Source organism: Pezoporus occidentalis, unplaced genomic scaffold, assembly GCF_034315485.1.
Source record: "Pezoporus occidentalis ecotype Australia unplaced genomic scaffold, CSIRO_AGI_Poc_V1 ctg109, whole genome shotgun sequence".
NCBI lineage: Eukaryota > Metazoa > Chordata > Aves > Psittaciformes > Psittacidae > Pezoporus > Pezoporus occidentalis.
This window is the reverse complement of record NW_026912875.1, coordinates 2167708-2192779: the sequence shown is the minus strand read 5'-3', so window position 1 is coordinate 2192779 and position 25072 is coordinate 2167708. Positions and strand designations below refer to the sequence as shown.

The 25072-nt window shown below is 39.6% G+C and overlaps 1 protein-coding gene across 3 annotated transcripts in view; it reads left to right on the top strand.

The window, feature by feature from the left end:
* Nucleotides 1-25072, top strand: part of PDSS2 (decaprenyl diphosphate synthase subunit 2) — a 121191-nt gene extending 96119 nt beyond the window's left edge. For 2 of the 3 annotated variants that reach the window (XM_062624859.1, XM_062624851.1), the window contains 4 exons: nucleotides 6808-6981; nucleotides 8421-8552; nucleotides 12933-12968; nucleotides 22843-25072. In XM_062624859.1, the coding sequence (XP_062480843.1) occupies nucleotides 6808-6981; nucleotides 8421-8552; nucleotides 12933-12968; nucleotides 22843-23001 (501 nt within the window). In that variant the 3' untranslated portion in view covers nucleotides 23002-25072. The remainder of the gene's footprint in view (nucleotides 1-6807; nucleotides 6982-8420; nucleotides 8553-12932; nucleotides 12969-22842) is intronic. The other variant, XM_062624868.1, reaches the window with a different exon arrangement.

Here is a 25072-nt window from a genome sequence, read left to right as displayed (position 1 = left end):
TTGTGTGTAGAAGTAAAGCTCTGCAAGTTCATCTCCACAATGAAACTGCATTTTATCTTAACCTTGGTTGCTGTTTAAATGAGAAATGTGGATTCTTTTGGGTTTCTGCCTCTGCAGAAGGTCCTAATCTTCTTTTTCTTAGTCTTTCATTTTTTGTTGAGTTACTGAAGCACTCTGCTTGTGCAGATTGCAAGGGAAGTGCAAGATAAACTAAGTGCAGTTGCATGTTGTTTACCTGCCCTGGCCCAATTATAGATAAAACTTACTATGCTTCAGTGACTTTGTCTGTCTAAGGCGAATTGAAAGTACAGCATACCCTTTCTAAGGGGCACCCAGTTACCTCAAAACACAATTAGTACGGTGTCATAATAGATACTGAAATTTACATTACAGTGTTTGGAGTTTCATCTTTTTAATCAATAGTGCCTGGCTTCTGATGAGACCGAGAACAAGTGTGGCATTTACTTGAAATCTGCTTGAATTTATTTATTTTTTTTTACCTTGTCCTCTGGGAAATTTGGTTTCATGTTGTATATGAGACACATCCCTGCTGCTCTCCTCGTGCTATTCTGCTGAGGCAGTGTCCTGTTCTCTTCCTGAACATCTCTTCAGCAAAGATGGACAAATGGACTAAGTCATTTGTTGGTCTGCCTTATTTGTTTCCTTTGTGCATCTTACCTCTATCCTTAATTGCAATTTGACTGAAGCAAAAATGTGAACTACATTTCCTAGAGGTAAGACAAATGCTATCTACTCCACAACTAAATCTCAAATGTCAAACATCATTTCTTTTGAAGAGTAGGGCATAGTGATGAAACGGCATTTTCACTGCTGGGAATGTCTTAAATTTGGAAAAGCAGAAGGATACCTTCTCACTTGCTTTGTTTTTTTGTTTTCCCTTTTTGAGGCAGTAAAACTGTACCTTGTGTGTTAAATGACTTTAATGCAATTGTTATAAAGCTCCTTAGGACCATAAAGTAGACTCATTTAGCACCAAGTTGTTTTGAGCTTTGCTAAATGTACCTAGATGGTAGACAAAAATACAAAAACGACTGCAAAGCTAACCTTTTTTCTCTGAGTTCATGTTTACCTCAGAAAAACTTTTCAGTTTGCTTCATTTGGGTGACCCAGTAGGAAAATGGGAAAAATCATTTGACCTAACAATACTGACCTTACTTACTCCTGAAGACATATAATGGATATAATTATTTTACAGCTCTCATTAGCACTTTTTTCCCTTCTGTAAAACCACATGCAATCCTACAGCCGTCCCATTTTAGTACGTGCTGTTTGGTCATTCTTCATCTTGTCTGCATAGTGAGTCATTAGATCTGTGTGAAATGGGGAAAATAAAGATACTATTTAACTTCTCATCTTTATTTGAAGTGACAATCTCAAGTACAAAGTGTAGGCTTCAGTTGCAAAGACAGCCTGAAGGTTAGGGCTGCCATTCATGTTCAAAGTATCAAATAGCTGCTGTGGTTTAAGACATTGCATTAGCAATATTAAGCTAATGTTTTGGACTGTAAGCTGGAGCAGAAAGGGGTGATGTGATAAACCTTTGCAGCTTTTTGTGCTAAATCCCTTCTCAACCCAAAATTCTGTGAGTCAGAGGCATTCTTCCCAGTTCTCATCATTCTTTCCTAAATCTAGGTCTAATTTGGGATTAAAAATTTGTGCTTTAGTGAGTGCAAAGATGAAAATTGTCTAATCTGGCCTTCAGTCATGATCGTGGTATCTATTTTTAACAGAAAAAACATTGCACTGAGTCTCTGTTCCCCACTTTTAGGAGACTGAAGGCTTCCAAAATGTTTGTTAACTCACAGAATACTGTCACGCTTTTAGAAACCTTCTGTCTTAATATACCAGATCATTTAATGAATATTAATGAAGAATGCTTTAGTATCCCTGTCAGTTCACTGAACAAGAGGAAAGCCCAAGGTCAAACAGCAGAATCAAGAGCAGGACTTGAGTGTTGTCTCTTGCACTTTACCTGCAAGACCAGTCTTGCATCTTAAAGTATTAGGGACTTTCATGGGAAACTGCTTTGTTGTTTGGGTTTTTTTCCTTGCCTCTAGGGTATCTAGCTGATGCTAAATTTACATTACCAAAACTCAGTGTCAGAATGTGACTGTTATGTAAGACAAAACAATTTTCAACATGTTCCACTGATGGCTACATGAGCTGTCAGGCATTTTTGACATTTTTGATGCAATCATGTGAAAATTGTGCGTAACTAACATGTAAAGCAAGTTTAAAAAATAAATACATTAGTGGCAAGTACTCGTTTTACCAAATAGTGAATTAACAGGTCTTTGGTTTAGGCCAGTTAGGTTTTCTTCATGAAAATAAGTTTTATTTCTGGCAAAGCACTGACTACATGCAGTGAATTGTATCAAATCTTTGATGTTTGGTCACCAGCTCTGCTTTGAGGTGTAGTGTTTTGGAATACTGCACGTGTCCATCAACTGGATTGCTCTGAGTCTGTGTGATAATTAGGGGATTTGCTTATAAATTTTACTATAGGAGGTAAATCAAGTGTATTTTGAGTCACGTAAACCACCTTTTAGCAGTGCAGCACAGTCAGAGCTTTCACTTTTTTTCTTTTAACAAATGTTTCTGTTGCAGGACAAAAGGGAAGGATAAAATATGGAATCTGAGTAAAGAGCATCTGTGAAAAGAATGGGTAAATGTGTCAGAGGGGAAAAAAGCCACCATAGCTAGAAAGAAGGCCAGTGCTGTTTGTTTACTGCTTTTGTTCTTTTAAATACTAAGCTTTTCCAGGGAGATTTTACAGTAACAGATGTGGAGAGATATTTCCATTTATTAGAAGTGTACAAACTTTTTTAAAACTGTGTGTTGCTTTTTGTGCATTGTCATGATAAAAGTATTAGGCAGTCAGTGGCATGCTTTATTGACCCATTTGCAAACACCCTTGTTCCTCCAAAAGCAGTGAAGACATCTATTAAGAGACCAATAAAACATGCCCTGTCATAGTCAGCAAGCAGGAGTACATCTGTTGAAAGCCTATGTCAGCCATGTGCAAGACACTTTGCAGGGTCTTGCTACTGGTAGAGATTCATAGTTGCAATGGATTTTACGTATGTAAAATAGCAGTTCTTGAACTACATAATTTGAAACTTTAAAATGGTATTAAAAAATATTTGTCTTTTTCTGTGGATTATTTGCCCATTTAGAACTGAACTAAAGTTTGGTGTAAGTGGTTGAGACATTTTGATCATTCTGTGCAACAGCAGATGACTAAGAAAGAGCTGCCATGGTATGGAAAAAAAAACAAACCCCAAAATAAAGGCTCTCTTACAAACTATATAGCTGAAGTTTTACAATGAAAAGGCTCTGACTCCTTCCTGGTTTTGTAAATGGTTCTGTGCACTTTTAAGACATGATTTTTGTTCGTATTTTCCTGAATATGTTTTCAGCTTGAACTGTGTATAAGCATCTTCTTTGGTGTGACGAATCAAACTGATTTATTGTAAGTGCCACTTTTGTACTGAGGCTCCTTGTTAACACCACTAAAAGCTGACCTTCCTGATGGTTATGATTGCATATTTTGTCCTGCAAAGTTCATTTTCTAAAAGTTTTTTGTTTCCCATTGCCTGAGATGATTGTTTCAAACCCAGTCTAAATTATCGAAGTAGCTTAATATAAAAATCTCAGCTAGCCGATTTCTTTCTAACAAAATGGTAACTGACCTTGCCATAAGTAAAATGGGAGCACCCTCAGCTGTTGTTAATTTCCTATAGGAAATTATGATCAGCAGAGCTGGATTTGGGTATTTTCCCTGTACTCCTGTGCCAACATTATCCAAACTGTATCTGGAGTTGGCTGCTTTCTCCCAGGGATGGTGAGGGGTTCGGCATTCTTAATTCAGTTTCTGCTACCCATGTGACATCAGGGTTGATTATCATCTGGACCCATTTCTTAGTGACAGAACTTGTTCATGAGGTCTGAGCACTGGCAATTACAGCTAGAATTAATTCATGTTTAAACAGGCTTTGTATGAAAGGCTGGTAGGAGTCTTCTGGGCCAGCTAATGTCCACTTTTATATTTTATTCTTTGAGTCATCCACTGCTGACAAAAGAAAGCTTACAAAAAGTGAAAATTTCACTAAAAGTAATAAGTGTTGTCATGATGTCAGATTTTGCAGACTTTGCAATCCAGAACTAGTTTCATTTTTCCCTTGATGTTTTAAGATAGCGTTTAGCTTCTGTCATACATACCCTTTTAAGAATGCAGTGTGGTTGGTGGACATTATGTATGACATGAGACTTAAGCTTGGGGAAAAAAAAAGGCATTTGGATTGTTGGAAAACTTTGCTAAAGCAAGGTTGTGTCTGCCTCTGCCTTCTTAAGCAGCAAAAGCTTTAGGGGTATGTGATCATAAAGCATTCTGTGATTAAAATCAACTATATTTTGGCATGCAAGCTCTTATGCTAAAGCACAGCCATATGGGCATACTACCTTTTTACAGCTGGCTTTGTTCTGTAACCAAGAGATTCACGATAGCTATGTTTTTAAGATTTCAATAACATATCCTTAACTGTGCCTCAGATTTTTGTCATTTTTTTTGTTAGATACCCATTTTATATGCTTGACGCTCCTACATAATGTTCATGTAGTGGACAATAACTTCTTGTACCATCATTTTCAGTCCTGTGATGAAATTCAAACTTGTTTAAGAAGAATATGTTTTTGTAAGAAATCATAGAATTAATTTCCATGTACATACCAAGTTGCAATGACTGTTTAAACTTCTTGGGTTCCTGCAGTGGGCATTTGTTAATGTCCACATTTCTGTTGCTACTCAAAGGCTCTAGCAAGCAAGCATTTTCAACTTGCAGGTCTTCTGAAAGATTTATTTAACTTCATAAATCATTTCAGGGTACCATTCTAGAATATTTTTGTCTTGGTTGGATTTAAAACAAATAATTATAAAAATCACTGCCAATTTTCAGTATCATCCAGCAAATTTTAGTAAATACTGTTCTTTCACTGAGCAAATTGGTTGTTAAGTAAAAGATTGTGTTGCGTCTTCCAAGAGCTCCTGATTTTAAATTTAAAATAAATTGATCTATATCGGGGAGGGGGGAAGACTTGATATATGGGAAACTACTTGAACTAAATGCTCATTTTGACATTTTGCCAGTCCTGGGAATTTGCACATGCTCTGGGCTGAGTTAAGATATTAAAACAAATATACTACAGTAAGATGGAAGATTGGGAAAGTTTAGGTTTGACTTTGTAAGTTATCATATGCATAATAACAAACATGTGGTTTCTCTGTTCCTCGCTTTCCTTGTATAAGTTAATAGGATGTCTGAAAGCAAAGGCATTTTGATACAGCCCTGTGTTACTTGGCATTGGAGAACTCTCCTACTTTTTCCATTAGTCTCAAATTATCCTCTCCCTTGTAACACAGCACTTCTGGGTGATATCCATAAGGGAGGAAAATTAGAGCTGAACGGATGGATTCTATTTCATTTGTTACCGATTTCATGACAGATAATACCTTGCTAGAAAACTATAGGGTCACAGAATTACTTCTTGCTCGTTTCTGAGTAATTTAATTGACATCACTTTGAGGAAAAAGGCTTGTTATATAAGAGTCTTTTTTATATTACTCCTTTAAAGAATACCTTTTGGCTTAGTGTATGCTACAGATTTGGCTGAACTGAGAAACTGCAAACATTTAATGTTTATATGCTTGAGATTTTTTTTCTTTAGCTTTTCATTACTGATTTTATTTTTTTTCGAAGCAAAACAGCTGTGCCTTTTCTAGTTTTGTTTTTTTTCCCTTGTTAGAAAGTACCTAAAGGTGTGACAATAACATGCGTATGTGAGAAAGATTACAAGTCATGTCTAGCTTTGAAGATCCCTTCGTAGAATAGTGCCATTATTAACACCATGTGAGCCAAAGGAGCTGCAGTTGAATTTGGGTTTGGGGGGAAGGGACTGGGTTTGTGTTTACTAAAACACTTTTTGGAATGTAATCCAAATCAGTATTTTGGATACAAAGGATTTTGAGAAGTGTTGAGCATCTCTGACCTTACAGTCAAGGTGGTGAAGTTCACCAGAGGCATCACCGAGATCTCCGTCAGTCCCCTGGGGAAGTTAATACCTGACATTTCTGAATTACAGCTGCTTGGGTTTTTTCTTTCTTAAACGCTTTCAGTCATCCCTCATCCTTAATACAGCAATAGAAGTGGTGCGCATCCTTCATCACAGCCCTTTGTTTTTTCCAATGCAGTTCTACAAGGATTTTTAATACCTTTTGGAATTATCTTTTTTTTTTTTTTGACTAAAAAGGAGATATTGTAGGGACTTCTAAATTTTATTAGGGTTTGTTGGCTCTTGGTAACTGGCAAGGAGCTGAAGCCCAGATGTGCTCTGGGTTGGGGCTGGGTTTGGGGAGAGGAGTTGTCTTTTTTTTCCTTTTTATGTTTTTCTTCCCAGTCCCTCATGAGGAATATAGTCATTGATAATGTTCAGTGTAATGATAGTCATTAAGGAAAAGATCTGTGTTGGATCTGTTGACAGCTCCGTGTATTTTGCATTGTTCTTTTTGAGCAGAAAATGGAAATGTTGTTTGTTGAAGCTGCCAGTATATTTATTCTGATACTTTTCTCTACTCATCCCCAAAAGATACCCTTCTTTCTTTGGCACCATGGCACCCAGAGTTTTGTTACTCACTGTAATTCATGCTATCCTGTGCCACGCTGTTAACTTGTGCAAGCTGCCACAGCTGCAGTTCTGGTGTTTTCATGTTAGACTTTGTTTCATTTTCAGGAGAACTGTCTTACAGATGATATCTGCATATCCACGTGGAAGGAGCAGGCTTTCCTGTCACATAGTGCCTTGCTGGCAAAGAGCTGCCAGGCTGCAATGGAGCTAGCAAAGCACAGCGCTGAGATTCAGGACATGGCATTTCAGTATGGAAAACACATGTCTATGAGTCATAAGGTACTCCTTTTCCTTTTGTTCTGGGATCTTAAATATAGAAAGGCTTCTAAAATGTGTTAATCTTGAGCTCTGTTGTATACTGCCACTATGCTGTAGGCTTCCGCCAGCAGGTCAGTGACATTGAGAGATCTGACTGCTGACAGCTGAAGATGTTTGCAGAAGTTGCTGGTATGAACAGTGCTTATGAACAGTGCTTATGAACTGGCAAAATCACACTCCTGGCAATGTAGTTTATTTCATTTAAGCTCTATTAACATCCCTCACTGCATCTTTCTGTAGCCACTTACAACTTTACCTTCTCTGTTCCTACATTCTTCCTAAAGCCAGTGTCTCAGTAGCAGGAGTTGCAGGAGGAAACATATTTGTTCTCAGCTGCCGCCATGCAGAGATTCATGCTAAGAGGTTCAACTGCCTGCAGCAGCACACGAGCTGAGGCTTGCATTGCAGTGGCTGAAGGGCTTGCATACATTCCCTGATGAATAATCTTCTATGGAAGTAACTTCCAGAGGGGGTAGCTGGAGGATGAACAGGGAGGTCACCAGATACGGACAGGAGCAGCCTACACCTCAACAGCAGTACAATTTCCCAGAGGAGGCCTCTGACTTCCATTACAAGTCTTTCCGTCCACAGCTACAGTTAGTCCAAAGGAAAACACACACAGTGTGAAGTTTGGATCCTTGACACTCTTTATTTTGCCCTAAACATCTGTTCCTACTGTATTGCACTACTTGCAAGTATAGATGTAGCTTGAGACAGGCAGACAGATTCAGCTGAGTTCAGACACTTTCTAGTTCCTCCAGGAGAAGGAAGTGGTTTTATAAAGCACAGCTTTATTGCCACAGAAATGCCACTATGTGGTATTACTATATACAACTCTACCAGTAAATTGTTTGTTGTGCAGACTATAATCTTAATATATTGTATATGCTTTAATATTAATACATTCACTATTGACATATAATTTTGTATAAAGGATTTTATAGTTTCCAGAGAAAACTCCTAGCTGTGTAATTTTTCCTTTGTCAGAAGGAAGGTCACATTTCATCAGCTTCCTCAGTTACTGAAAAGTAGAATGTATAACCCTTCACAGATTAAAACCTGATATTCTTTCCACCAAAGACTGAATCATTCTTTTCTTTGTAATTTTCCTGCTTCCTGCCACTCCTGGGCTGCATCCCATCACTTGCCCAGTTCTGCAAGCTGTCCAAGTTTCTTTGCAGATTCTCTACATGCTTCTCTTTACAACTTCCCACCACTGCAATGCTTGCAACATCTTCTTATCCTTCCCCTAAACTTGAAAAAGCGCAACCAAAGTACAAGTGTCAAAGCAGAAAGTGGCGAGTAGGTATAAAATCAGGATATGGACCTTCATTTGGTGAGTGGGTGGATATGTAATAGACTGTTCCTGGGAATTGAAGGAAGATGTTCTTCTCTTTCAGCTACATTCAGACCTCCAGCCATTTGTTAAAGAAAGTTCTACTGACACCATGGCCTTCAGTTTGAATTCTGCTCCTGCAGTCCTCCATCAGGAATTCCTTGGGAGGGAGGCATGGATTAAACAGATCAGAGAGGTAAATTAAAGCACTGTTTAGAGTTTCCTAGTTTTGGAGTTTGTATCTCTCTTCCTGTCTGTACTTTCAATCTGCAAAGAAACTTAGAAATTAATATCAAACAAGACAACATAGAGGTTACCTCTGCTTTCCAGTACTTAACACGTCTCTCTTTCATGCTTTTAAGAGAGGGAAATCTAGGGACATGAAAGTCAAGCTTTGTCAAACTTCTGTGTGTCTGTGTAACAAGTGAATTCATTTGCATGGAGCATATATGTCTGTTCTCTGCACTACTTGTGCAAGCCCACGTCTTACCTTAAAGGTACTTTCGCTGACAGCTTAAAGCACGGGAGTTTGCATTTACAGTTGGTTGAAAGGTAGGCACATATTTCCTTCTGCCAACTTGGCCCTAGGAGCAGTATTTTGAACTGGGGAGGGAGGAGGGCATCTGGGGAACTTGGGTTACTGACCACTACAAAATATTTATGAGATCTTCAAGTGAAGCAAACCTTTTGTCATTTTGAAATTAAGGGCTGCTAGTTTATAATGTGTGATGAGGAATTTTGGAATTCTACAATCTCAACACAAGGCTCCTATGTGGGTGGAATGTAAATGAATTTGGATGATTGCAGTTGGAGAGTAATGGTATTACCACAACACAGTGTATAAAAGCTTTGAAACAATTTCCCATCTGCAGAATCTAGAGGAGGTTGTAGGACTCCAGGAGTGCCGTCTGTCTGCTTGTTAATTCTCGTACCAAAAATGTGCATTATAGAAACAGTAAAGCAGTTCTCTTTGAAGGGGGTGGGGAAGTGACATGAACTATGCATAAGTATTTATTGACTATTACTTTAGCTCAGTGCATTTGGTACACCTTGTCCAGGTGCCTTTCTTGGCTTTTGTTGATTTAGAAAGGAAAATTACCTTTCATTAACTACAAGCTCTGAAGTCACATTCACTATGTGTCATTCAGTGTAGGCCAAGCACTCAAACCAGAGACTTTCTCGTGTTGGCAGTATTCATAAGGGTATGCTCATAAGCCACCCTCTTATGCAATGTCATTTACACAGTTTAAGTAAGCAAAGCATGCACAATGGACTTGGTCCCTGGCAGGTAGAATTGTTCGTAGTAGCTAGGGCATATGGAAATCACATTATAGACCTTTAATTACTGCTAAGTAGTCTGGCTTTCTCCTTTAATTATTTTCTCATCTAAGCATTCATACAATGGAATAAAGGCATCACCTTGCCTTAGCAGCTTCCTTCTCCTACAGGAAGTTTTTTGGAGTTCAAGCGAGCCCCATTGCACCTAGTAGCCTCCACAAGGGTACACAGCTCTGAGAGCATGCGGCTGGAACTCGGTGCCGGTCATGCATATCTTAGATGAAAGCAGTTTACAGAGAGCTCATGAGGGATGTCTGAACTACTGAGGAGGGCCCAGAATTTTTGATTGTCTCACCACAGCTCTCTTGTCAGAGGTCTGGATACAGTGGTTATTCCCAGGGTAGTCTTTGCACCTTTCTGCTGCTGAGCTGAAGACCTTGTCTTCAAGCTCCCTTGTCTCTTCATTTGGAAAGAGCAAAACACATCAGATATCCAGGTTTGGGAAGTTGCATAAACATTAGATATATGTGCTTTGAGAAGATAAGATTCTTACTTGGATGAAATTTAGAGACTCCCTTAAAAGGGACTTGGGATATGTATAGAGAGAAGCCTTGTCATAGGAGGAAAAATAATGTCTAGGTATATGTGTGTGCATACATGGATATATACATATATATGCACACACACACACATATATATATGTACACAGGAATGGATGATCTGTCAAGACCCAGGTTTCTCTTGTTCTCACTGATCTCACCACCAACACTCCCCACCTTTGTGAACTTAAAACTAAAATGCCCAATGAGCTGGAAGAAAGGCATTTATCAAGTGTTTTGTCCAGCATTTCTCAAGTATAGGATTTAAGACATGTGAAAGGGACCATTGCATCTGAGAAAGAAAAAATCAGTCTTGGAGAACATCCTGAAAACCTGCTCCAAAAGCATTGTTAAACCTTGCAATCTGCTTATCTGATGCATTCTGAGTAATTTATTCAGAGATTCAGGGATCCTTTTAGGATCCTGGCAAGGTGAGTTGATATCACACCACATTATTTACTAATAATGGATGTAATGGTACTGCTGTCCCTCACTGCTGGCACATGGTGATCTTTGGTGTTCAGGAGGAAGGCTGAATTGAGTTGGCCGTTCATGTGTCTTATATGATTGGTAAGTAGAATCTTTGAGTGCCCCAAGTCTTGACATTCAGAGGTTGAGCTCCCAAACCAAGCGGTGAAGCCTAGAAAGTTATCTAAGTTTGGTAAGAGTGCACAGCTTTTGCAAGACAGGCTTAATACCTTTGAGGAAGCTAAACCAGATGCAGAAGTCTGATGTAAAAGGAAAAAAAGTCTGTGTGCCTGAGATTGGGGTCAGTCAAAAAAGCTAAATTATTGAGAGGATAAAAAGAAAGCAAGCAAAGGTGCAGTGTAGTAAAGGCTTAGGAAACAGACCAGATAAGGTTACTGCTTGGAGAAGCACAACTGCCATTGACTTAAATTCTTGAGAGAATAGTAGAATGGTTTGGGTTGGAAAGGACCTTAAGATCATGCAGTTCCAACCCCAGTGCCATGGGCAGGGATGCCTCACACTAGACCATGTTGCCCAGGACTCTGTCCAACCTGGCCTTGAACACTGCCAGGGACAGAGAATTTATCACTTCTTTGGGCAACCTGTTCCAGTGCCTCACCACCCTCACAATAAAGAACTCCTTGCTGCTTGTAATGTGTATTAAATGGAGGAGACGTCACACTGAGTACACCTTTCCTGGTATTGCCAAGACTAAAAAGCACCTTCCTCTAACAAGTTGGCATATTCTCCAGTGCAGTGTGAATCTGCATATAGGCAGTCATTTGTTAAAGAACATACCTGTCATGTTTTCTGATACACAATATAACTTGCTAGATACATTCTGAAGAAGCTGTAAGATCCAACCAGTATGAATAAAAGTTGGCAAATCAAGGAGATGAGAATACACAAATAAGGAAGCACTTACTGGCAGTGGTTTTACTACTCCCAGATGCTATCAGGCTGTTTTCTTAATATGCATTTCAGAAAAGCTGACTCTTAAGAAGCTTAAAGAGATACTAAAGAGGTTTCATGGATCAGTCCCCTTTCTCCTTCAGATAAATCAGTTTTGATGTTTAGTGTTTTCCTTTCTGTTCCACTTGCTCAGTCTCTCATCTGTTCTTTTTTCTGTTCTTCTTCCCTTACAAAAATTAATTTATTTTCTAAATCTGTGCCATCTCAGTAACATCTCTTCAGTGCTGTGCTTGCCACATAGTGTTCCTCTTCAGTGCAGGCCTCAGCTTTTCTCCTTATGCCAGCTCAGCTGCTGCCCTTGGCTGCTCTCTGAAGTCCCCACAGAGGACATGGAGAAGTGTAGTGGTCCTAATCTACGTCTTTTCAGGAGATGTATTCTGGAAGAACTGAGGTTTGTGGTCTTCCCTTGTGGAGGATGGAGGAAAGAAATGGGTGATTTTTTTTTTCTCAATGTGCCTTAAAAGAGAAGAGCTGGAGTTGATGGAGGTGATAATGATAAAGCAAGATATAACCTAAGGGAAGGGCTTCAGGCTGGTTAAGAAGGAATGCTCTGCACCTAGCAGACAACTGCCACTGGATCAGAAAGACAGACCTCTTCTACATCGTCCTGTGACAAAATTGAGGAAGCTGGACCACATACTTTTCTGCATCTGGGCAAGGAGAAACTTAAAATTTGTTCATACTTCTTTCTGAATGTATTAGAAGTTACAGGTTGTGTGTATCTGCTACCTAAGTAAAGAGTAATGCTAATACTTAAATACAATTCTAAACCAAAACTGCTTCTAACCTAGGTCGAGTAGCACTGACATGGTCCTGATATCCCCTTTGGACAGCTCTAGGCTATTACCTGTGTGCAAATCACTGTGGATATATGAAGAGTACTCTCTTAAGATAATAAATCCTGTTATTGTTGATAAGAAATATAGTTTATTTTGGAATCTCATGGGAGAGATTAGTTAATGCAAACAGCAAGATTTCTTAAGACCAAAACATTTTGAATTCAACAAATGTTTAACCACAAGTCATGATAAAAAACCTAAAAATTGCATTGAGTATGTGTAGCTCTCGTCTGAAACAGAACCATGTTGTATAAGCTGGTAACACATTTGGTTGTATTTTGGGTGGGGGTTTTTTTTCTGTAGCAGATTCCTAAAGAAAGTCAGTTTAAAGTGGTAGCTCTTTTAATTGCATTCTTTATTCCTGCAACTTTAGACAGTAGTATGTAATGTCGTAACATAAAATCTCTCTTTCTCTTTAAGGCACAAGGAAAAGGAAATATAATGGACTACAAGAAGGTTGGTAAATTGCATTTAAATCTCATTATTTGTAAAGCTTTTTTGTAATATTTCAAAGATATTCTTGACAGTTGAGAGCAACTTTCTAAAGTCAGTTTATAATTTTTGTGTCTGTATACAGAGGCAGAGAAAATGGCTTGTGCAATTTCTTGATTTTTAAAAAGCCAGTAGTAGTGGGCTGTACTGTAACTATCAAATGTAGCTATGTAATAATGATGTTTGTCATTATTTATCCCATTTACTTCCCTAAACTTGGTTTTGAAACCAGGCTTCTGATGGCTTTTGCGGTCTTCTTTTTCTGCAGTTATTTGTGGGTTAGCTCCCATCAGCATGCTCTTTGTAGTGATAGAGTGTGCAGTTACTTAATCTCACCTTCATGCCATGCCATCTATTAAAAAAATATACATACACATGTTTTATAATCACATGTGTTTCTTCCAGTTCCCATTATAACTTTGAGTTAGGTCACCACTGTATTTGCTACTGGGACTGCTCTATAGTAAAGGCAGACCTGAACTAATTAGCTTGAAAGTAGCTAGGAAAAAGAGCTGTAAAGCTCTTGAGAGCTGCAGTAGATGGCTCAGAAGATTCCTGGTTAAATACTGGAGCACAGCGTGCTTGTGGTGGAGACAGGTGACATTGTGTCCCCAGCTGACTCCCTGAGCACAAACGTGACTTGTTTGCAGTCTTAAGCAGATTATGAGGGTCCAGTCAGTTATCTCCAGCATCTGTGTGGAAAATAATATATTAATTATTAAGCCTCATGCATGATTGGTAATTGCTTCTTGAACCGGGGCCTGAAGTGTTAAAGCTATCACTGCTAGCATAGAAGGCTAACACACAGGTACAGGTCAGACTGTTCCTGTAATTACTCTATTAAGAAAATATGTAATTTGGATTATGAAAAAAAAATCTCTGTCCTTCGTTTCTTTTAGAACATAGAAAGGATCTCAGCCTTAGCTTGCTATTTAAAATCATTATGCCTTTATTTTTTTTTCTATAATAGACGAAAACTGATAGAACTGTGATTTTGTAAATCACCACTGAAAGCACTAAATTTCTTCTTCAAATATGTCTGAGACACTTCTGTGAAGGTTTAAAATGAGCTACTTGCTTTCTTAGGTCCAGAATGGGTTTTCTCCTTTAAATTGCTACAATTGTGATCCAACCAGTATCATTTCCATAGTTAAGAAAAAGAGGGGGGAAGGAAGCACCTACATTTGCTTCACTGAGTTAAATATTTGTTAGCATATTCTGTATTTTGACTGAAATTATTTCATATTTTGGATCCATCCATTAAATTTTAAAAAATATTTTGTGCTTGGGCAACTTGGACACCTGAATAAAAGGAAAGGAAGGGGGAAAAGCCCTTTAAGTTTTGTATTTTGAGCAACTGACTTCAGCCATAAAGCATGTGATTTACTGGCTCTGGCTAATTATCTCTTACACGAGCACAGATGATACAAGTTTAGTAATGATGGTGAAAAATTCTCCATGGTTTTCGCGAGCTCAAAATAAAAAAAAAATCAACTTCGGTTGTCACAGAAATCACTTTCAAAAATCTGATGTTAAGTCCCTCTTTTCTTTCTTCGTTTAAAAGAAGTGATCATTAGTTATATCCATGCTAAATGAACCCAGTAACCTGTAGCTCACCCTGGCATAGTAGCTTGACCAGTACATGCACACAGCCAATTAGAAGCCACATTGTGCTGTACAAACTAGTATTTCTTTTTTGCCCTTTGCTATAATGTCTTTGTTTCTGCATCACTAGAATCAGTGTTTCGCACATTGCTTAGTCTTTTCTTCTCAGTATCAAGGGCCCCTCTCATCTTTCTGTTCAGTTGCTAGAATTACTTTGATGTTCCTAATCAAATCTGGGGGTTTGTTTCTCATTGAGTCTCCAAGATTTCTTCTCTTTCATTTTGTAAAAGCAAAGGTCACCAAATCTCACTGTAGAAATTCTGAAAATTTGTATTTGGGTGGGGGGTGTGCTTTTGTAATTTATAATTTTGTAATTAGTATTATTTTTGTTCTTTTAATTTTTTGTTATGAGCTTCAGTCTGCCACGTAGTTGAGATAAGAATGTTATTCCTTTAGTCGAATTCATAAATACACGTATACAGAAATCAGTAGCTGTTTAGCCTGCTTAAGAATATGTACTTGCTATGGTTTTCAGTTACAGTAATGAATGAAGGTAAATTTGAGAAATTGAGATCCACCCATTTAACTTGCCTCCTTAAAAGGCAAAGGTCTTATTTTAGTTCAGTTGTGAGACTGCTCCAGAATTTTGAATTGTTCTTTTGATGTACTTTACATTAAAATGGTATCCCTGTTTTTTCACAGACAAAAAGATACCTAGATGGCACTAGTAAATTAAATGAGGGCTCTGACACAAATATAGAAGTGAAATGCTTTCTATTAATTTGAGGTCTGAAACTGTCATGTCAATAAAGTCACTACGTTCTGCAAACATCTTTTAGTACTTTTTTTTTCTCCCAGCTTTCCTCAAATCCTTTTATCAGAGGGACTTTGGTATCAGAAAAGGCTTATTTTAAGGTCTGTGATTCTTAATATTTTTTTCTCACATTCATATCTGAATGTTTCACTCTTCCTTCCCTGTCCTCCTCCCCCCTCCCCCCTCTATCCCCCCCATCACACCACATCCACATTGATCCATTGTTGTGGTGTTTGAAAGCCTTTACCAGAGATTAAAAAGTAGTTTCAGCTCTGTTTTAGCGGTATTTCTCAAATAACAAAAGAGAAAGTACCAGTATATGGCAGGGACAGAATTCATGTATGTCATTGAAAGAGACAGTAACTTTCCTGTCACCCACATTTGTATGTGTTATTTTGGCAAAAATCTCAGACTTTTAAAATCAAAAAGCTTTTATCCATTTTACATCTACTTTGCATGCAAGATAAGCTGTGTAATTCTAAAACAATAAATTGAGATTCTCAATTTCATTGTTACTATTTTATAATATTGATTAAAAACTCTTCACTGAAGTCAAGGTCTTAATGGTGGTTGGCATTATACAGACTTGTTAAATGAGTGTAACAAAGGCACAACTAGTAGCAAAAATGAGTAAGCTGGGAATAATGCTTATTTTCTGGCCAAGTCTCTAGAATAATTAAAAGGCTAAATAAAGAAATACATCCTGTGTTTTGCAGCCAATGAATATGCCACTGCAAGAATTTGTTGGTTTTCTAAATGAATATTCAGAAAGGATGCATTGAGTCAAGTGAAAGAGAACATAACAAAACTTTATTTTTATGGTAGCCCTGTCCACTTGTTCTGCTGGCTCTTATAGAGGCCTTTCACCCAAACTGGCATGGGAAATATGGTGCATCAGCATAGTATGCTGTTACACACTTTGCTTTGTATATTGAAACACTGTGCATGATAGCAGCTTTTGTACATTTTGTACTGGAAGTAGCATGAGTCAAGAAGCGGTAGATCCTGCTGTTCATACACTGCATGGCACTAATGTCTTCCCGTTTGGTAGGCAAGAGAAAAAGAGGGTCACATTTGGAAACAAGGAGGTTTCTCAGTGACACCCTACTGTCATGCAACTCAGCAGTGACGCAGTGCCGTCCAGTTGTGTTAGCAAGAGTCGCATGGCTCCCCTTTCCCAGCTCAGCATTGACCACCACAGTGCGTTCATCCTCCTGCAGTGCTACCAGCAAAAGCAGGTTTACAGTTACAGGTGGAAATGGCAGTAGCCATGTTTGTTTAAATTCCAGAGAATCATCATGAGATGTGTTACGGGACTGTAGGCCAAAGGCTCTTTTGCTGCTGAAATGCAACAAGAGTTAAAACCAAAGGATTGTTTTTTGTGGGTGCTTATGACCTGTGGTGGTTTTCTGTGAAAATTTATCTCATTTGTTTTGGAGCAACCACTCCCATGAGTTCCTTTTTTTCACATATATTAAAAACAAGCAAACAAAGAGAATAGTCAGAGATTTACTGGATGTAGGGGGTTTGATGTGTTCTGTTATTACCGAAGCAGCCAAAACCATTCAGAAGCAGCAGTTTTCTCCTTTGTTGGAATTAACCACAACTACATTATCAAGATGGACATCCAGTACCAAAAATCAGCTGCATCTTTGTTTTTAATAAGTATTTTCCATAGCTTTTTTGGGGTGAGAATCCAGCACAGCTTTTGTTTCATTAGAGCAAATCATCACATCTTTTAATATAAGTACCAAGTGAATTGTTTGTGTATACTAAGATGACAATTAACAATCACTCTTTGCCTTAATGTGATTAAAGAAATTCATGCTTTTTGGTAAAACGTCATCACTTCACTACCAGTTTAGATTTAAAAGCTAGTGGGCCTCAGTGGGCCTTGTTAAGTTCACTGTGAAAGACATGGAAATGCATAAGGAAGAGCAGTTAGTGTCTCTTCTAAAATATTAAAGGGTCTGTACAATCCATCAGTGTCTTGGGGCGACTTGTAATTTTTTGGCAATGTGTATCCCAAGAGCTGCGTAACAGCAGCAGTGTTCCCTGTAAGCAGCCCATCTTTCCTCAGCTGTTGGGGGTGACCCTCCAGATTTGGTCCTTTTCTGGGTAAGGTGTTTCTGAGTTTGAGATAAAAGGGAGTTTTTCTGTTTGTCAGATGAGTAAAAAAAAAAATAATCCTACTCTGCTAATGGAAGTGTCTGCAGGGTGTTTTTGCTCTTTAAAGATGCAATTTTTTACCTTTTGTATAGAAACAGATTGTAAGAAAGTATTGGATAAATAGTGCGTATCATGCTGCATATAGCCAACAAAGACTTAGGAAAAAAGTAATTATCGTTTGACATTATGAAGTAATGTAATTAAATGATTGTCCAGCACCTTTTGAGAAGGAAGAGCATAACCCTCTGTCCAACTGCAACAGCTGTAGGAGTGGAAGCTGAGACATTCCAAGGTACTTACAAAGCAAAGGAAAAATTTGACAAAATTGACCTGCTGTCTGTGAAACATGGTACTCAAGGTAACATTTCAGCAGCCTAAAACATCAATGCGTATTGGGCATAAAGTTCCCACAAAACAGAAAACAAATTTAGAAAAGCCAGTGCAGAACACTGCAAACTGAGCATTATTCACTCACTCGACCACAGGTCAATTTAAATATTGTGTTTGGGTATGTGCTTCCTGCAGTATGGCAGTGTCATTCGCTTTCACTTTTACTTTCACTGCCCAAAACTGGGCACAGAACTCCAGACTTGCTGAATGCACTTGTTAATCAGCCCAAGAAGTGGCTGATGATCTTTGCTGCAAGGACACACTGCTTCAAGAGAAAAAAAGCATGTGTAGATAACTAACTGTGAAGGAAAAAGAGTGTAATTGAACCATCAGAAGAACAGGACGTGGACCTCTTGGCCTGTTGGTCATTGATTAAAATCTACTTAAATGTCAAATCTGCTTAGAAGGAACTTCTGTTGGATGACCATTTAGTACCCTGTGTGAAAGCAGCAGTTGGTTTTGAGATTCACCATCACCATTTTATTACTCTTTGTGTATTTGTAACAAATCAGTACAATTTAAAAGCTATGTAGATCCTGCCAAGGTAGTTAATCCAAATGTAGAATCCTGTATGAATCTGCCATATATACTTAATTAAAAAAAACCCAAACATTAGTGCCATAAAGTAGGTATTCTTTTTATTATTCACTTAATGCTCCACTGCAGGAAATAATTTCTCTGTTTTAACATCTCCCTAGCTCATAAACAGAGAGATGTGGCGCACAAGCACACTCTTTGCTTTTATGGTGGACTTATAAGGTAAAGTCTGTGAACAGGGAAGTTCTCATGCATAACCATCCCTCTGATCTCGCATGTACAGCCATAACCACAAATGGACTATATATAGTTATATGGCCATTGCTTGAAAATTGCTTTTATTCCATCCAGTAGCTTTTAACTTGAGAGATGGAAGCAGCCCTGAGACGAAGGTCTTGAACCCAGATCCCCCTTTACATAGGAAATAGCTGCTGTCACAAGTTTTGGTTCTTGGCCCAGCAAATGTTACAGTTGAGTGGAAAATGCCCCAACTCCAACTATTTGGTGCTTATGGTTGTCTCCTGAAGGATAGGAAGTAGAAGCTTGAAACCAGGGGGCTGATATAAAACACTCCTTTCCAGTCAGCAGTCTCATTTCCAGAGGGTGATCTTCAAGCAACAGTCAATGGCTTGTTACCATGTATTTGCAGGATATGCCTAGAGCATGTGGGTGCAGAGGGGGATAGTGGAAAACGGCCTTAAAGGTGGAAGTGCTTAGAAAGTGTCCCTTTCTCCTCTTGGCTTGCCAGTATAAGATGACTGAAAAGAAGGAAATTATGAGAAAGGAAGGAGGAGGCTGAAGAACTGCTCTCACTCAGCAGTTTGTCCTCCTGTGTATATTCAGAGCATTCAGAATGAGAAACCTCAGCACTTCCCTCCTTTCCATATCTATTTTCTTTTGCTTGTTCTGTAACTCTTCATCAGAGCTATTCCTTTTTCCAGCCAAAGACTAGCAAAGGAGGAAAAAATGAAAATAATTTCATTGCAAGTCAAGTGGATGAGGCTGAGCTTGGGCAGATAAAACAGGCCGGGCAGGGCAAGACCCAGCACTCAGCCAGGCATCTTTTTTCACAGACTATGAAGGTAGTGATATTGCTGTTGCTTATTCTTAGATTTCTAGAACAGCCTTCAGAGATAAAAATTTGGGGCTCTGAGCTTAACGTGTACAAGGTAAACCTCTCAAGTCTGGCCAATATCTGAATATATTGAGGAAAACAAAAGGTGCTAAAGGAGAACAGTGCTGGTATGTTGGGGGTGGCACTTCTCATCTGAGCCTTAACTTCACTGTACTGCTGCAAGACTATTCTTTAAGCTGAATTTAAATAACCAAAACCCATGGGTGATTTTTTTTTTATCAGACTCTTGGCACCTGTAGAGTGAAGTAAGGTTTTAGTGCCAATAGTCTGAACAAAAGCTTAAAAGTTAAAATGCAGTATTCCAGCATAGCTAGGCGTACAACTGGAGAAATGTGTGCTGAAGCAATCTGTGTTTTGACTTGTATTCAGTTGTAATGACTGAATGAAATCTGAAGAAGGTTGTGTTTTAATGATGGATGAAATTGTTCCTACAAGTGGAAATATGTTTGAAGCACAAAATGATGCCGTATAAATAGAGACTAAAAGAGCAGATTCCTTTATTTAGAAGAAATTAATGAGGGAGCTTAATTAAAGTTTATAAAGTAATAAATAAAAGCAGCCCATTTTGCTTTCCTGTTTATTTGCCTCAAAAATTAGCTGCTCCTCTCCAGATGAAATTACAAAATAATACATCCAAACTGGATACATTGACTTTTTTTTTTTTTCTGTCTACTTAGTTTGTCAAGTTCATTACATAAAATCATTGAAGCTCAAAAATTAGGAGAGTGTGGAAAATGTCGATGTAATACAACTAACAGTACATTTTATAGCTTAAATTAGGGGTTTTTTTTGCATGTAGCAGTGCTAGTGAAGCCTGGTTTCCTATGGAATTATATCCTGTATTTCTTCAATAATTATCCCACTACAAGAAGCCGAATTTGTAGTCTTCCCCCTGCCTTTCCTTTTGCAACCCCAGCTGAGATAGAAGTAAGCATGCAGTCTGGTTAATCCAGGCTGTTTTGCCTCGGTGTATGCTTATTTAAGTTGACCAGCTGCTTCTGCAAATGGAAGAGAAAACAGGGAAGTTTTTATGGACTATTAATTAATGAATGAATTGTTAATGCACTATAATTGCTAATTTTTTCTAACTGAGAAGCTGGGGAAGGAGCTTGCCACATGAGCAGGTATTTTTCATTTCGAGGTTCCTTGAACTTTGTTTTGAAACATTCAGTAGCGGATTAGCCTGATTTTTTTTTTGTAGAGCAATTCTTCTGCATATAGTTTGACACGAGCTTTGTGATTGTTTTGGCTTCAAGGCACTGCATGTGTCCAAGGACTACACAAGACAAGCATGTAAATGGATTGTGTCCTTGCATTAGAATTCTTCCCCTTCCAGATCTGGTGTTATGAGTAAGTCTTAAGTACATATATGCAAACATACATGCTTAAACTAAGCTCCTCTGACCTTAGAACAGTTTGAAGACATTTGAGGGGCTATTTTCTTTCTTGTTTATGTCTCGATGTATACTTACATGAGTATTACAAGGTGTGCTAAACCTTTTTTAATGAGCTTCAGCGAATCAGCAGAGGGTGCTTCAAGGTGTGTGGGTTCTATCATTTCACAAACTTGTGCCTCAAGAAAGGGGAAAGAAATGCCTTTTCACACTACTAGTGTACCTTGTCTCACCTATCCCCACCTTGGCTGTGGAGCTGTGGTGAATGGCCGATTCCCATTCGTTAGAAGATGTGTTGAATTAGCTATGCAGTGCATTTATGCCCTGGGGCAAGTTCCTTTCCAGAGCACAGCGCAGGAAGATTCTCCACTGAAGTGGAGAGTAAAATTTTTATGAACTGGGACTTGAACACTCAAGTGCTGTAATATGCTTTCAGCTAATTTCATCTTTAAATACAGATAATGAATCCACTTCAGTTTGTACTCAGATAAGAAACGTCATTCTGTATGAATGCAAGTATCTATAAAAAATGGATGACTTTTACAAATCGGTCATAGCTTAGATACTTCTTTTTACATGATTTAAACTAGATTGATAAGGTTATACTGATGTAAATTAATCAGGGCATTGGGCTGTGTATTGGAGGAAAACGTGATTTATAAAACTGCGTAATTATTACTGTAGATACTTGTGTTCAAGAAAACCCCTTATTTTAAAAGCCGATACAGTGGGGATGCAAAGGCAGCTATGAAAGCCAGGTGGGGCACATTAAAGATCATGAAATGCTGTCATGCTTTTGGGATAATTAAATCCCAAAGATCCACAGGGCCTTGATTCCCAGGCCCTGGTATGAGGTATCAGGCTGGAGCTGCTCTGGGACACCTGTATTTTAGAGCAGAAAATGTAACAGGGTTTCATGACAGTCTCCTGGTGCTGTTCAGGGAAAAATAATAATTAAGAATAAAACCCCCTTAATTAATAAGTGTGATTATTATTTCAGCTTCAGCTAAGCTGAGATACTGGGAAAAAGCAACATGTTCTGTTCGTCATTTTTGTTTGTGTTATTTCATAGGAAATTTAACCTGCCGTTTACTCAGGTGTTTTAGGTGCCAAACCTTTCCAGCAGCTTGCCATGAAATGTCTGTTACACCATGAAAATATTTCCTTTCTCATATGGTGCATCACCAAACCATTGTCAAATTCCCTAGCCGTTCTGAGAAGACTGAGTTTGCATGGATATAGCACAGTGTGATCATTTAACACATCCCAGTTTACTGACAAAATTTGCTTTTGTCCACTGTACCAAACATAATCATATGGTATATAAATAGAAACCTGTACTACAAAAGACAAGAGTTCAACGTGTGTCATCCTGTGCCTGTTTCCAAACCAGGGGGTGGAATGGCTGTTCATAACATGCAGTTTTTGACTGCAGAAAACAAAGAGTGCAAGCAAGCGGCTCGGCTGCCAGTTCTTGCACAAAGCTCTGGGGCAGCGGCTTGGATTTGAAATGCCCAGATATTTAAAAAAGTATTTCTTTTTTATTAACGGTGTGCCCTTTGGAGACCCAGCATCTTTCTGGTGGTGAAGTAATGGGTGATGTAGTTTAAATTACCCATGGCTGTGGTGTAGCGGGGAGCCAGAACAGAGCGGCTGGGAGCGTTTCAGAGCTTTGCTGGCTTTGGTTCTCACCTTTACCTCGGGAAGGGGCAGCGGAAGGCCCGTGCTCTCACAGATAATTGTGGACGCCAGCCCTGCCGAAACCCACCCTGTCGTGCCTGTGTTTCCTGACAGCTGCAGGGAGCGATCAAAGCCGGCAAAGGTGTGACATCTGCCATCGACCTCTGCCGCTTCCACGGAAACCGGGCGCTGGCGGCCCTGGAGCGCTTCCCTCCCTCCGAGGCCAGGGCCGCCTTGGCCAACATCGTCTACGCCGTGACCCGCTTTCCCTGACCCGCCGGCCCAGGAGGGGCTGCTCTCCTTCGGCCGGCAGGAGCACCGCGGCAGGGACCTCTCCAGCATCCCGCACCGCTGGTCACCCCGTCATCCCAACGGAGGGGCGCGCCGGCCGCCGCCGCCGCCACCAGCACAGTTTGGGAGGGGGGAGTTAAAAGAAGGTCAGCGCCGGCTCTCGCTTGCCGTGCCAGAAGCACACTTGAGGCTGCACCGGCAGAAATAATTAATGAGTGCCGTTCGCGTGACCTCAGCAAATGGACAGGAAATAAGTCGGTATTGATTGGGCACCGGCGGGGACGGCGCCAGGGCGGAGGCCGGTGGTTTTCCTGACAGAGGGAGGGAGGGATGGAGGGATGGAGGGGCGTGAAGATCCAGGTGTCACAGGAAACCTGCTCGAACCTGCCCAGGGAGAGCGAGCTGCCGGAGCCGGGAATTCACGTAGCCACTCACCAAGTGCCCTGGGAAGGGCAGTTTGGGGGTTAACGGGGGAAAATCCTCTGTCTGCCTGCGCGCAGTCCTGTCGCCTCACACTGTTTTTATGTATTCAAATGTAAAATTGCCCTGTGCTTAATGCTTTCCGTATTTGAGAAACTTGCTGAGAAAATGTGTCACGCATGGTAAGTAGGAGCTTTAAAATATTTAATCAAATATTAATTTGGCTCTGTTAAGGGAACGGATTGCCTGGGTTTTATATTGTGCGTATATGACATGTTGCTCTGGGTCAGAGGGGGTTTTCCAACTCTTCTGGGGGAGGGAATATCCCTCCCTCAAATCCAGCAGCTTGTTTCAACACAGTCTTGCACAAAAGAATTTCCTGGGTTTGTGACACTTGTGTTTAAGCCAAATAAATGTTCATTTGTAAGCCTAGACATCGGCCTTTGGCAGAAAGGAAGAAGGAATGTTCTTCTGTGCGCACAGTCTTTCACCACACTGAATGTAAAGCAGAAAATACTGGAGAAGTTTTGAACCTCAGTGTGTTGAATTTTGAAGTCCAATTACAGGCAGCGTATAAGGTGTATCAGAAGCCTGCAATTTGAGACCGTCTCTGTTTTGTTCATAGGAAATGATTTTTGTGGTTTGCATGCATGCAATCTGAGAGCGCCGTTGACAAGAAGGCTGAGTTTACATAAATGATCTAGATTGAGACTCAGCTACCTTTCTTCCTTCTGTGGTGTAATTACAGCCCAATCTGGAGACAGCTAGCACAGCAAACAGATTTCATTACATCCCTCACTCAAACACTAAGTGGAGTTATTTCTGTTAAATTCTCCCCTCCCTCCTTCTCCCCCTGCACTCCTTCCCCTGTCACACAGCTTGTTTGTCATAGACCAGCATGTTGCATTCCACCGAATGCAAAATATAAATAAAAACTCTGTCCTCTAAAAATACACTGAAAATACACCATGCATATAATGTACGTAATATTCTCTGTAATATAAGCCTATATTAAACCATAATAATTATATTTATCGTAAGCAACCATGAGGCACAATCTGTGGTTAGGAGCAGCATCCAGAGCTCGGGTCTCACTTTGTTCTGGAGAATGGCTTTGACACCAGGCCCCTTCTTGCTTGCACTTTCTTTCTCATGCCTGCCCTGGCATTCCCGAGACTCTGGCACTTCTGTTGCTGCAGCAGGATGGCTGGAGGCAGAAGGTGAGCACAAGCAGCGTGGATTAGCCAAGGCAGCAGCAGTCACCGCCAGCCTTAGCTAACCACTGTTCATTTTCACCTGTGATGTTCCCAGAAGTTCTGCTAACTTAAAACATGTGCTCGAAAGAAATACCCAAATTCAGCCAGGGTCCTATTTCAGCTCTTTTTGGCTCTGCTTTTTACATCTAGTAGGAGCCATACATCATCTCTTTGTCTTTCCTCTATAATTGGTTGCTAATGATTTAGGCCTGCAAGAAGCTTGGGTCTGCTGGAGATATTCTGAGCCATCTCACCTCATTTGTGTGAAATAAATGTCAAACATGCTGCAAAACTGTGTACACCTGGTTTATTTTTTCATGAAAGTACGTTTTTTCATTTGTACTTTGTATTAATAAAGGGAAATCAGCAAAAATTAA